The sequence below is a fragment of the Nerophis lumbriciformis genome, linkage group LG01, assembly GCF_033978685.3.
Source record: "Nerophis lumbriciformis linkage group LG01, RoL_Nlum_v2.1, whole genome shotgun sequence".
Taxonomy (NCBI): Eukaryota; Metazoa; Chordata; class Actinopteri; order Syngnathiformes; family Syngnathidae; genus Nerophis; species Nerophis lumbriciformis.
Window position 1 is genome coordinate 77583721 of NC_084548.2, and position 14386 is coordinate 77598106.

General features: G+C 39.8%; 1 protein-coding gene across 1 annotated transcript; it reads left to right on the forward strand.

Annotated features, from left to right (window-relative positions):
* The first annotated feature begins 399 nt into the window (after nt 1-399).
* Nucleotides 400-12688, forward strand: nppal (natriuretic peptide A-like). The gene is made up of 2 exons (XM_061970162.2): nt 400-837; nt 12548-12688. Exon 1 carries the CDS (start codon nt 400-402, stop codon nt 817-819), a length of 420 nt encoding a protein of 139 aa, XP_061826146.1. The 3' UTR covers nt 820-837; nt 12548-12688.
* Nucleotides 12689-14386: the final 1698 nt, after the last annotated feature.

Consider the following 14386-nt stretch of genomic DNA (forward strand, 5'->3'; position numbering starts at 1 on the left):
GTCATGAAAATATAATAAATATAAAGAACTTTCAGTTTTCGCCCAGCTCCACGACTATCGTTACCTTCCTTGTTGGCTGACTTTTGCTAGCATTTATTTAGGAGTTAGAATGCCTAAAAAGGTGCGCTTGTCTCACACAAGCAGTTCCCCTTTAAGCTCTAAAGTGGAGGTACTTGGCCTTCATTGACCTGAACCTGGACTGTAAAACCCAGGTTCAGGTCGTAGGTCAGACAGTTCTTCCTCCACACTGGATGTCCTCCTAATGAGAAGACGCCTCAGCCCTCAGTTTCCCACGCGAGGACATTAGTCTCGCCAGGCTAACTTTCCAGGCCGGTGACGTGGTCAGGTCTCACTATAAAGGCTCCACCTGGCCATGCTGACAAGCACAAGGAGAAGAAGATGAAGCTGACTCTGTCTCTCTGCTGCTTCCATCTGCTTCTGCTCCTCAATTATGTCCGAGGAAAACCCCTCTCCGACTTACGGGGGACTTCTTCCTCCTCATTTGGACCACTCTTTTCTTTCCCCCCGCAGAGCTTGAAGCAGATTTTGGAAGAGATGAAGGGCTTACCTCATGGCTCCTCGGAGGAGACGCTGGACGGAGAGAAGTCGGAGCGTGGAGATCCAGACTGGCGTCCCGGAGACTTCTCGGACCCCGGCAACTCGGCACTGGAGGCTAAGACCCACGTCTTCTCCCGTCTCTTCAAAGACCTGTTCCGCACCTCCAAGGGCTCCTGGGGCCGCTACAAGAAAGGCGGGCTGAGGAGCTGCTTTGGCGTCCGATTGGACCGGATCGGATCTTTCAGCGGGCTGGGATGCTGAGGGTGAGGAGAGAGAAAGGTAAACCGTTTGGGGATAAGCAATCATTTCAAAACAAAGTACGATTTATATGTCATGTCTGGATCGAGCAGGCTTGTCAGGATAGCACAACTTCAGGACCCGTACCTATGAATCACCACCATTCTCCATACTTATTCCATACCTATGAATCACCACCATTCTCCATACTTATACCATACCTATGAATCACCATCATTCTCCATACTTATTCCATACCTATGAATCACCACCATTCTCCATACTTATTCCATACCTATGAATTACCATCATTCTCCATACTTATTCCATACCTATGAATTACCATCATTCTCCATACTTATTCCATACCTATGAATTACCACCATTCTCCATACTTATTCCATATCTATGAATCACCACCATTCTCCATACTTATTCCATACCTATGAATCACCACCATTCTCCATACTTATTCCATACTTATGAATCACCACCATTCTCCATACTTATTCCATACCAACACCTTTTATAGTCACTACTTAGTTGAAAAGTCTTTCCAAGTGTCAAGTATTTCCCATCAGGCACAAGACATTGAAACAACATTGACAACTTGTTGAATTAGGTCCTGATGTTGATCAACTCATAAATAATGTTGAAATAACATCCTTTTTGACAACGTTTATTCAATGTCAGGTTCTGACAATTTGACCGTTGAATTTTGGTCATTTCCCAACCAATATTCTACAACTCAAACCTAATGTTGAAACAACATGCTTTTTGACAACATTTAATCAATGTTGGGTTGTGATGTTGATTTGATTATTGACTCTTGGTCAATTTCAACTAATATTCTACAACACAAATACAACGTTGAAATAACATACTTTTTGACAACGTTTATACAATGTCAGGTTGTGACTATTTGACAGTTGAATTTTGGTCATTTCCCAACCAATATTCTACAACACAAATACAACGTTGAAACAACATGCTTTTTGATGACGTTTAATCAATGTCAGGTTGTGACGTTGATTTAACATTGAATTTTGGTCATTTCCCAACCAACAACGCGGATCCAACGTTCGACATCAACGTTTGTCTCAATTACAAAGCAGTATTTTGCAACGTTGTTTCACAGTCACTTTTTGTCACACCGCGGTGAGGGAAGTCTTGTCTTGGTTTTTTCTGTCTTGTGATTTACATGTTTTATTTTGAAAAGCAACTCCTCTTGGTTCAGATCACGGGTCCTTCCTCTTGTGTCACCAGTCTGACGTCATTCCTGACCCTTGATTGTTTCCACCTGTTTCCCATTACCCTCATGTTCTTTATAAGCCCATGCCTCCCCTTGTTCTGTGCCAGATTGTCTCGAGCTTTCGTGCCTGTCTTGCGTTCCATGTCCCTGTTCATGTCCATGCCTTGCCTTGTCTCACGTCTACGTCCTTGCTCCCAGAATATCCCACGCTGTAATTTTGAATTGACTTTTTTCCTCCCTCAGAGCGACTTTTGTTATTCTACCTTTTTCTACCGCAGTGGTGAGTTATTATTTTTCCTTAAAGATTTTTTCCTCAAAGTTTGTTGAGTGATTTTTTTGTTTACATTGATTAGAGTAGTTAAGTTTTAGAGTCTTTATTTTCTTCCTCCTGTTTGGAGCGTTTTTTGTTAAAGTTTTTGATAACAGATACGGTGCTAATTATATCGTCCTTATTTTTGTATTCCTCCTTTTTTTTGGAGTGATTTTCGGTTTTTCCCTTTTGGGACATTTTGTCAATAGTATTTTTGTAATTCATAGTAATTGAAATTACTCGGCTCTGGAGGTTTAAAGAGTATTTCAAAATAAAAGCTTTATTTGGAATCACCTCTCTGCATCTGAGTCCCTTCCTCCGTCCAAGCCTGACACTTTTAAAGGATGTGTACGTATAATCAACGTTGTTTCAATGTGGTGTGCCTGCTGGGTTAAGAGCAGTGTGCAAGAAAAGAATTGAATGATCAGTATCAGCTGCGTGCAGATAACTACGGCTGAAACTCCTAAAATATGATATTGGGTAAATGTCCATTCATGTCAGGTATTTCAACTTAAATGTAAAAACTAATACGTGACATTAACTCATTACATACTAAGTATGTCAAGCTACTATTTGTTATAATTCTGATGATCATGGTTTAGTTTTTGAACATTTTCAACTCAAGGTTTTCATAAGCTGCAAGCCATCCATCCATCCATCCATCCATCCATCCATCCATCCATCCATCCATTTTCTACCACTTAATCCCTTCAGGGTTGCCATAATCATCAAAATCCTATGAAAAGAAGGTTATAAATATCTTGAAGTGCATGTTATGACCTTATGACATATACTGTACTACTTCCACCTTGTACATGTAATTGCTGCTATAAACAAACCTTACGATATTCCATGTTCACATTTTTTGAGTTTCACCTGTATACATTTTTTTTTTCAAAACAGTAGAATATATAACCTCCGAGAACATCACTAACAATACTGTGCTTATAAATATGTTAATAAGTAACAACAGTCAACTAGTTTACATTCTAAAAAGACTAAAACATATATTTGAAGACAAATATTTGTGGTTTTATTCATTAAAGTATCAACCTGTCAGCCTTTTATTATTACGTTAATAAGAGACATTTTAGCTTTTATATTTTATAAGATATATATTTTGTAAGAACCACAATTAATAAATATATTTCAGTGAATCACTAATTGTTCAAATCTGTATATAAATATGTACATAAAATGTAATTATATTCCAACTCCGCGTTCTTCTTGGTCATCGCCGCTGCCGCCGCCACCCCCCGCCCCCTGACCACACCACCACAAATAGATGCCTGTCCTGTGGGAAACACTGTGTATATATATATATATATATATATATATATATATATATATATATACATATATATATATATATATATATATATATATATATATATATATATATATATATATGTATATATATATATATATTTTAAGTGGACAAACATTTAACAGCCTAATGAGCAGCTTAGTTACAGTTCAAATAAATATTTCTGAATTAAGTAGTCATTTTAATGTTTTTTACCGCATGCCTAAAAATATCTCATTTGAATGTTGATGGAGAAAAAATATTTTAAATGTAAACAATTTTGTTTAAATGTAACCTTCCTCTGATTATAATGTCTCAGCTATCAAGGCAGAAAGTAAATGTCAACACAAGCATGGAAAACAATGTCAACAAAATAGTCAAATCACATTAAAACACTCAACAATAAGATCTTAAAATAAAGGTGCAAAAATCATGAATATGTAAGAAATGCTTGATAAAGTGTAAGAAAATAGTGCAGAGTGTGGAAATGTCAACATAGAAACCTGAGAAGAACTATTCCAAGGAAAAATGGGTGATGAAGAGGTAGATCTAGCCATCAATGAGGGGAATTTTGTCGATACATTTTGTAGCTAATTCAAACTAATATTATATCCTAGAGCAGGGGTCGGCAACACAAAATGTTAAAAGAGCCATATTGGACTCAAAAATACAAAAACAAATCTGTCTGGAGCCGCAACAAATGAAAAGCCATATAACATACAGATAGTGTGTCATGAGATATAAATTGAATTAAGAGGACTTAAAGGAAACTAAATGAGCTCAAATATAGCTACAAATGAGGCATAATGATGCAATATGTACATATAGCTAGCCTAAATAGCATGTTAGCATCGATTAGCTTGCAGTGACCAAATATGTCTGATTAGCACTCCACACAAGTCAATAACATCAACAAAACTCACCTTTGTGCATTCATGCACAACGTTAAAAGTTTGGTGGACAAAATGAGACAGAAAAAGAAGTGACATAAAACACGTCCTAGAAAGTTATACATGTAAACAAACTAAGGTGAGTTCAAGGACCGCCAAAATTAGTAGGACAAAACGGCGCTCGCCAAATACTCGAATCAGTGAAGCATGTTTAATATAAACAGTGTGCTTTATAACAATTAGGGAGGTTTGTGTCATGTTTGTCCTCCTACACAAACCATATTAAAACAAAAAATGTATTTTTTTCCCCTCATCTTTTTCCATTTTCCATACATTTTTGAAAAAGCTACAGAGAGCCACTAGGGCGGCGCTAGAGCCACGGGTTGCCGACCCCTGCCCTAATCAAATAATATTATGATCTGAGGCCAGTTCTTCCTTTTCAAGATTTCAAGCCTTCTACTAGTGATGTGTCCGGCAACACCGATGCATCGGCGCATGCGTCGAGCTCATAGAGCAAAACCCTGTGTCGGTGCGTCACGTGACCGATCATGAGCTGTTTTGGTCACGTGACCGATACGCGAACTGTGTCGCACTGACGCCTCCTCTGTGCCCTGTGAGCGTGTCTTTTCTACAGCCGGTGAAATAATAACTAAGAAGAAAAATCGTCTAAAATGTAATACGTCGGAAAAACTTTATTTTTTATTTTTATTTTTTTATAAAAATGTGTAAAAAATTAAATTAAAACAATTCCCAGTCCACAATCATCCACAACACGTTCTCTTAGATTCCCATGTTATGATACATGTTCACATTATTTATTGACTGTATCTAAAAAAGATAAAAATATATTTTTATTTAAATGAAGATATGAAATAATCCTAAATGAAATATTTATATTATTGTATATACTAGGGCAGGGGTCACCAACGCGGTGCCCGCGGTCACCAGGTAGCCCGTAAGGACCAGATCAGTCGCCCGCTGGCCTGTTCTAAAAATAGCTCAAAGAGCAGCACTTACCAGTGAGCTGCCTCTATTTTTTTTTAAATTGTATTTATTTACTAGCAAGCTGGTCTCGCTTTGCTCGACATTTTTAATTCTAAAAGAGACAAAACTCAAATAGAATTTGAAAATCCAAGAAAATATTTTAAAGACTTGGTCTTCACTTGGAATAAGCGGTAGAAAATGGATGGATGGATGGGTCTTCACTTGTTTAAATAAATTCATTTATTTTTTTACTTTGCTTCTTATTACTTTTAGAAATACAATTTTAGAGAAAAAATACAACCTTAAAAATGATTTTAGGATTTTTAAACAAATATACCTTTTTACCTTTTAAATTTCTTCCTCTTCTTTCCTGACAATTTAAATCAATGTTCAAGTAAATTTATTTTTTATTGTAAAGAATAATAAATATTTTAGCTTCTGTTTTTTCGACGAAGAATATTTGTGAAATATTTCTTCAAACTTACTGTGATTAAAATTCAAAAAAATTATTCTGGCAAATGTAGAAAATCTGTAGAATCAAATTTAAATCTTATTTCAAAGTATTTTGAATTTCTTTTAAAATTTTTGTTCTGGAAAATCTAGAAGAAATACTGATTTGTCTTTGTTAGAAATATAGCTTGGTCCAATTTGTTAAATATTCTAACAAAGTGCAGATTGGATTTTAACCAATTTAAAACATGTCATCAAAATTCTAAAATGTATCTTAATCAGGAAAAATGACTAATGATGTTCCATAAATTCTTTTTTTAATTTTTTCAAAAAGATTCAAATTAGCTAGTTTTTCTCTTCTTTTTGTCGGTTGAATTTTGAATTTTAAAGAGTCGAAATTGAAGATAAACTATGTTTCAAAATTTTATTTGAATTTTTTTTCGTGTTTTCTCCTCTTTTAAACCGTTCAATTAAGTGTTTTTTTCATCATTTATTCTCTACAAAAAACCTTCCGTAAAAGGAAAAAAAAAATGTACGACGGAATGACAGATAGAAATACCCTTTTTTTTTTTATATATATACATTTATTTATTTAGCTATTCTTGTTTAAATCACACTTACGTGCAACTTACAAATGACAATATATTTATTTATTTAAGTGTGTATCAAACTGGTAGCCCTTGGCATTAATCAGTACCCAAGAAGTAGTTTTTGCTTTCAAAAAGGTTGGTGACCCCTGTACTAGGGCATCAAATCAGTGTCAGTTGAGTCGGTCCATAGGTTGCCTGTAGGGATTTTTAATGTCCAGCAGATGTCAGTATTTAGTGACACAGTATCGACACAGTATCAATACAGTTTTGCAATGTGTCGAAACGCTTCATGACGCCTCATCAACCCATCACTACCTTCTACCATTGTTGAAGACAGCTTGAACTTGAGCGAACATTTGGGGACCTTATTCTTTACGAGTGCTTAGACCTACCAAAATGTTAGCTTCTGTTGGCCTGGAACCCAGGATGCAGAGACGGCAGGCGTAGCGCAGGTAAACATGAGGTTAATGTCACAAGGAAATACTGCAAGTGAAAAGAGGAAAGTGTGCAGGGTAGGCTGCTTTATAAAGAAGTCTGATTGGCAACCTGGAACAGGTGTGCTCAGATTGCCTATCAGGGACAGGTGTGGGAGACAAAGTAATGAATATATATGTGGAGGTTAAAGTGTGTCATTGTTATGAAAGCTTTTTTGATTCTGCATTTACGTCACTGAATTGTTGCCGTTTGAATTTTGTGAACTGAATTTCAAATGATGCTGACAATTTTATTGAAGAAAAATGTGTTAGCGTTCCTGAATGATGTTAGCATTCAAGGTATTAAAAACTCCGGGAATAATTTAGTGACATGACCTCTTCCATTTCTAACACATAGCTCAAAGATCATTTCTGCTTTCTCTGGCAAAGCAAGCTGCAATGTGCAAGGGCCACATTCAGTCAAATGGAAGGATGCAGGGGCCACTTTGATATATTTTGTACATTAAAAGATGTTAAAAGCAAAGCAATGTACATGAAAATATGCTAAGCTAGCGGTCAAAACATCCACGTTAGCTTCATGTTATAAGTGACAAAGGAAATGAGCGTAATCTAATAACCAGGGACACCTTAACTCATGCCATTAATCACATGGCATAGCCTGCTGTGCCAGCAACTTGAGGGTTCCAGGTTCGATACCCGCTTCCGCCATCTTAGTCACTGCCGTTGTGTCCTTGGGCAAGACACTTTACCCACCTGCTCCCGGTGCCACCCACACTGCTTTAAATGGAACTTACATATTGCCTTTCACTATGGAAAGTGCTTTGAGGCACTAGAGAAAAGCGCTATATAAATATCATTCACTTCACTGCACAAACATATTGCATTAGTCGCGTATAATAATCACACAATTTATTCTGCTCCTTTCATTTCTAATTATTCTAACAATAAAATCTTAGACTTAGACTTAGACAAACTTTAATGATCTACTGTCATGTCTGTGTAATCATGTTTTGTTTTAAATCATGTTTTGTTTAGTTATTGGACTCTTTAGTTTCTGGCTTTTCACTTCCTTGTCTTGTTTCCATGATTACCCCATTAGTTTCACCTGTTCCACGTTTGGACTCATTGTGCACTCTTGTTTGTCACCATAGCAACCCATTAGTTTTCACCTGTCACGTCACGCACCTGTTTCACGTTTTGAGTCACGCACCTGTTTTCGTTAATCATGTCTGTAGTATTTAAGTTCATTGTTTTTCAGTTTGTCTTTCTGGTGACATCCCCACAATTATGCTCTACACACCCTTGCTGCTCTTTTTTCATGCCGGTTCCATGCCAAGTAAGTTTTTGTTTATTAAGCCACAGTTAGTGTAACTTTTGTTGTTCATAGTTTCTGCCTTTGTGCAAGTATTTGTTTTCATAGCCAAGTTGTTTCTCCGCCACTGTGCGCGCTTTTCGTTTGTACTCTTTTTTTTTTTTTGTCCTTTATTAGTGTAAAAAAATAAATTATGTACTCTCATTCCCGTCTCGCCCGAGCCAACTTTCCGTTGCCTTCTAGAAAAACTAAACCCCAGGACCTAGTCATGACATCCACAAGGGAAATTGTTCCACACAGTAGCTCAGTTACAATGATGGAAAGTGTAAGGATGGAAAGGACAATGCAGGTATAAATAGACTAAATATAGCGATATTAAAAAAATAAAAATTATATATATATATATATATATATATATAAAATCACATTTGAGACCAAGAATGGAGTCTTTTTTTAAACCTAATTTAAATGTTCCAGTTCACTGAAATCATGCAAGCGAGTTATACTACCAGCATTACTTGTGATTCATCCAAATTTAAAGTGTAAATGATCGGATTTAATGATATCAAATCAATAATAATGAGGTCACGTCATTCTTACGGTCTGCCGAGGGCCAATAAAAAAGGAGCTGAGGGTTGAAATCGGCCCCCGGGGCCGCACTTTGGACACCCTGTGCTACACTTCCATTATCACACTGCAAAAAGTGACATCTAAGTAAGATGAAATATGTCAAATAAGGCTGATATTTGCTTATTTTCTGTCTCACAAGATAATTCTTCTCACTAAGCAGATTGTATGTTAGAGTGTTTTACTTGTTTTAAGTGTTTTGCTCCTAAATGATCTCAGTAAGATATTACAGATTGTTGCTGAGATGTGATGACCTATATTGAGTAAAACATGCTTGAAACTAGAATATCAAGTGTTGCAAAGCTGTGTCATCAACACTCACAAGTATAAAATTGCTATCCATCCATCCATCCATCTTCTTCCGCTTATCCGAGGTCGGGTCGCGGGTGCAGCAGCCTAAGCAGGGAAGCCCAGACTTCCCTCTCCCCAGCCACTTCGTCCAGCTCTTCCTGTGGGACCCCGAGGCGTTCCCAGGCCAGCCGGGAGACATAGTCTTCCCAACGTGTCCTGGGTCTTCCCCGCGGCCTCCTACCGGTGGGACGTGCCCTAAACACCTCCCTAGGGAGGCGTTCGGGTGGCATCCTGACCAGATGCCCGAACCACCTCATCTGGCTCCTCTCCATGTGGAGGAGCAGCGGCTTTACTTTGAGCTCCTCCCGGATGACAGAGCTTCTCACCCTATCTCTAAGGGAGAGACCCACCACCCGGCGGAGGAAACTCATTTCAGCCGCTTGTACCCGTGATCTTGTCCTTTCAGTCATAACCCAAAGCTCATGACCATAGGTGAGGATGGGAACGTAGATCGACCGGTAAATTGAGAGCTTTGCCTTCCGGCTCAGCTCCTTCTTCACCACAACGGATCGATACAGCGTCCGCATTACTGAAGACGCCGCACCGATCCACCTGTCGAACTCACGATCCACTCTTCCCCCACTCGTGAACAAGACTCCGAGGTACTTGAACTCCTCCACTTGGGGCAAGATCTCCTCCCCAACCCGGAGCTGGCACTCCACCCTTTTCCGGGCGAGAACCATGGACTCGGACTTGGAGGTGCTGATTCTCATCCCAGTCGCTTCACACTCAGCTGCGAACCGGTCCAGTGAGAGCTGAAGATCCTGGCCAGATGAAGCCATCAGGACCACATCATCTGCAAAAAGCAGAGACCTAATCCTGCAGCCACCAAACCAGATCCCCTCAACGCCTTGACTGCGCCTAGAAATTCTGTCCATAAAAGTTATGAACAGAATCGGTGACAAAGGGCAGCCTTGGCGGAGTCCAACCCTCACTGGAAACGTGTCCGACTTACTACCGGCAATGCGGACCAAGCTCTGACACTGATCATACAGGGAGCGGACTGCCACAATCAGACAGTCCGATACCCCGTACTCTCTGAGCACTCCCCACAGGACTTTCCGAGGGACACGGTCGAATGCCTTCTCCAAGTCCACAAAACACATGTAGACTGGTTGGGCAAACTCCCATGCACCCTCAAGGACCCTGCCGAGAGTATAGAGCTGGTCCACAGTTCCACGACCAGGACGAAAACCACACTGTTCCTCCTGAATCCGAGGTTCGACTATCCGGCGTAGCCTCCTCTCCAGTACACCTGAATAGACCTTACCAGGAAGGCTGAGGAGTGTGATCCCACGATAGTTAGAACACACCCTCCGGTTCCCCTTCTTAAAGAGAGGAACCACCACCCCGGTCTGCCAATCCAGAGGTACCGCCCCCGATGACCACGCGATGCTGCAGAGTCTTGTCAACCAAGACAGCCCCACAGCATCCAGAGCCTTAAGGAACTCCGGGCGGATCTCATCTACCCCCGGGGCCTTGCCACCGAGGAGCTTTTTAACTACCTCAGCAACCTCAGCCCCAGAAATAGGAGAGCCCACCACAGACTCCCCAGGCACTGCTTCCTCATAGGAAGACGTGTTGGTGGAATTGAGGAGGTCTTCGAAGTATTCCCTCCACCGATCCACAACATCCGCAGTCGAGGTCAGCAGAACACCATCCTCACCATACACGGTGTTGATAGTGCACTGCTTCCCCTTCCTGAGGCGGCGGATGGTGGACCAGAATTGCTTCGAAGCCGTCCGGAAGTCGTTTTCCATGGCCTCACCGAACTCCTCCCATGTCCGAGTTTTTGCCTCTGCGACCGCTGAAGCCGCACTCCGCTTGGCCTGTCGGTACCTGTCCGCTGCCTCAGGAGTCCCATGAGCCAAAAGAACCCGATAGGACTCCTTCTTCAGCTTGACGGCATCCCTCACCGCCGGTGTCCACCAACGGGTTCTAGGATTACCGCCACGACAAGCACCAACTACCTTGCGGCCACAGCTCCAATCAGCCGCCTCGACAATAGAGGCGCGGAACATGGTCCATTCGGACTCAATGTCCAGCACCTCCCTCGTGACATGTTCAAAGTTCTTCCGGAGGTGGGAATTGAAACTCTCTCTGACAGGAGACTCTGCCAGACGTTCCCAGCAAACCCTCACAATGCGTTTGGGCCTGCCAGGTCTGTCCGGCATCCTCCCCCACCATCGCAGCCAACTCACCACCATATAAAATTGCTAATAATTTCTTATTTCAAGTATGAAAAAAAAAATCATGACTTTGACACAATTGTGTCTCATAATTAAAACAGATGACAGCCAAATGGACTTTGCTGCTTTATTTTCAATGAAACAATAGAAAATAGGTACTCATATAGTAGTACAGTTGGCACAGTACAGTAAACTGACAGTTAATATTTAAACATTTGACATTTCAAACAATTTTGAACAGAAATAGTTCATGCACATTCAGATGAATTCTTCAAAATTACAATTAAAAATGTTTTGTCCGGGGGCCGGGCTGTATATATATATATATATATTGCACTAATTGACTGAAAGAGCACGCACTTGGTGCGATGATGTCATGTTGTCGATGGAAAAATGCATTTTTAGACAATATGATTTGCCTGAGCGGCTAGGAGACCCCGAGAGTAACAAGCGCTTGCCTTGTTGCCTTTCCATTAAGAACAATAAACTAGTTTTTAGTATAAGTTTGCTGGTTTCAAGAAATGTAATATCATTATGTCAAGATAATGGCACTAGCATTTACTTCATTTAAGAATATTTTTCAACATATTGAGCAAAAAGGTCTCTTTTTTTCCTACCAAGAAAAGTGCACTTGTTATTGGTGAGAATATTCTTATTTTAAGCTATTTTGGGGTTCATTGAAGTTAACTAATTTTACTTAGTTTTGGAAAGTCTCGACAAGCCAAATGTTCTTGTTCTATTGGCAGATCATTTTGCTTAGTTCAATTAAAATACCCCTCATTTTTGTATTTTTTTTCTTGTTTTTGAACACTGACTTTTTGCAGTGCATGTATACGGTATATGGAAACGCTGGATCTTTTGTTTTTCCGGCGCTGGCGTGATTTGATGTGACTCGTCTAAGAAAAAGTGTTGTTTTTAACACAGGCAAAAAGCAGGCATTGGTGTATTTGTTGGTACGGAAGTGTCAATACTTTTGACAAGCCTAGAATACACACAATGACATGATGCCATTCAAAAAGCAATAACACTGAAATCTTTCTTTTTTTCTGTTCAACAGGCTAACACCATGAAGACCCGTCAGCAAAGTAGTAACATTGTTTTTACTGTACATTTTCCCTTTCATAACTTATTGTTTGTGTTTGAATTATTATGCTGCTAACAAAACACTTGCCTTGTATTAAATAGTTTTGCAGTAAAGCATTTTGCATACAAGTGATCTGTCATCTTTTCCTACATAGACATCTTCTAAGTAGACGCAGCATGGAGCGCTACTGCCTACTGGCGCTGACGAGACGCGGGGCCGCCATCTTGGAGTGGTGATCCCCTCCACTCAGTGCAATTCATTTGGCAGGAGCATTTATCTTACCTCACTGAATACCAATAAATAAATATAATCTTTATGACAGTACAGCTGAGTAGAAGAACCACCAGAGACAGAATAGGTATTTTGTAATTTTATCTCCAAAGCTCTGCAAATATAATGAGACCAGTCCAGTATAGTACATTCAATCCCGCAGCTAAGATGGTCTGATCTAAAATATGGAAACCTTCTCTTCTATAAAGTCTCTCTCCCTCCCACCCTCGCTGTCTTGTCTTTCCAGCCCAAACACATGCCCATTGTCCTCCGCAGCTGGACACAAGAACAGATAAAGAAAAAAGGAGTATCTCTCCTCCTTACATTCCAAAGTCAAGGTTAGCGCACAGTATTTGCAGACAAACAAAAGACCACAATTGGAAGAAAAACACTAGCTGTTTTGTAATATGATTATGAAAATAAAGAAGTAACACTTAAATACGGATATATGTAAATATCTGCCTCCGACAATATACACACATATATATATATATATATATATATATATGTAGTGACATCATACACATTCCTTCATGTAGTGACATCACACACACATTCCTTCATGTAGTGACATCACACACACATTCCTTCATGTAGTGACACACACACATTCCTTCATGTAGTGACATCACACACACATTCCTTCATGTAGTGACATCACACACACATTCCTTCATGTAGTGACATCACACACACATTCCTTCATGTAGTGACATCACACACACATTCCTTCATGTAGTGACATCACACACACATTCCTTCATGTAGTGACATCACACACACATTCCTTCATGTAGTGACATCACACACACATTCCTTCATGTAGTGACATCACACACACATTCCTTCATTTAGTGACATCACACACACACATTCCTTCATGTAGTGACACCACACACACATTCCTTCATGTAGTGACATCACACACATTCCTTCATGTAGTGACATCACACACACATTCCTTCATGTAGTGACATCACACACACATTCCTTCATGTAGTGACATCACGAACACATTCCTTCATGTAGTGACATCACACACACATTCCTTCATGTAGTGACATCACACACACATTCCTCCATGTAGTGACATCACACACACATTCCTTCATGTAGTGACATCACACACACATTCCTTCATGTAGTGACATCACACACACATTCCTCCATGTAGTGACATCACACACACATTCCTTCATGTAGTGACATCACACACACATTCCTTCATGTAGTGACATCACACACACATTCCTTCATGTAGTGACATCACACACACATTCCTTCATGTAGTGACATCACACACACATTCCTTCATTTAGTGACATCTCACACACATTCCTTCATGTAGTGACATCACACACACACATTCCTTCATGTAGTGACATCACACACACATTCCTTCATGTAGTGACATCACACACACATTCCTTCATGTAGTGACATCACACACACATTCCTTCATTTAGTGACATCACACACACATTCCTTCATGTAGTGACATCACACACACATTCCTTCATGTAGTGACATCACACACACATT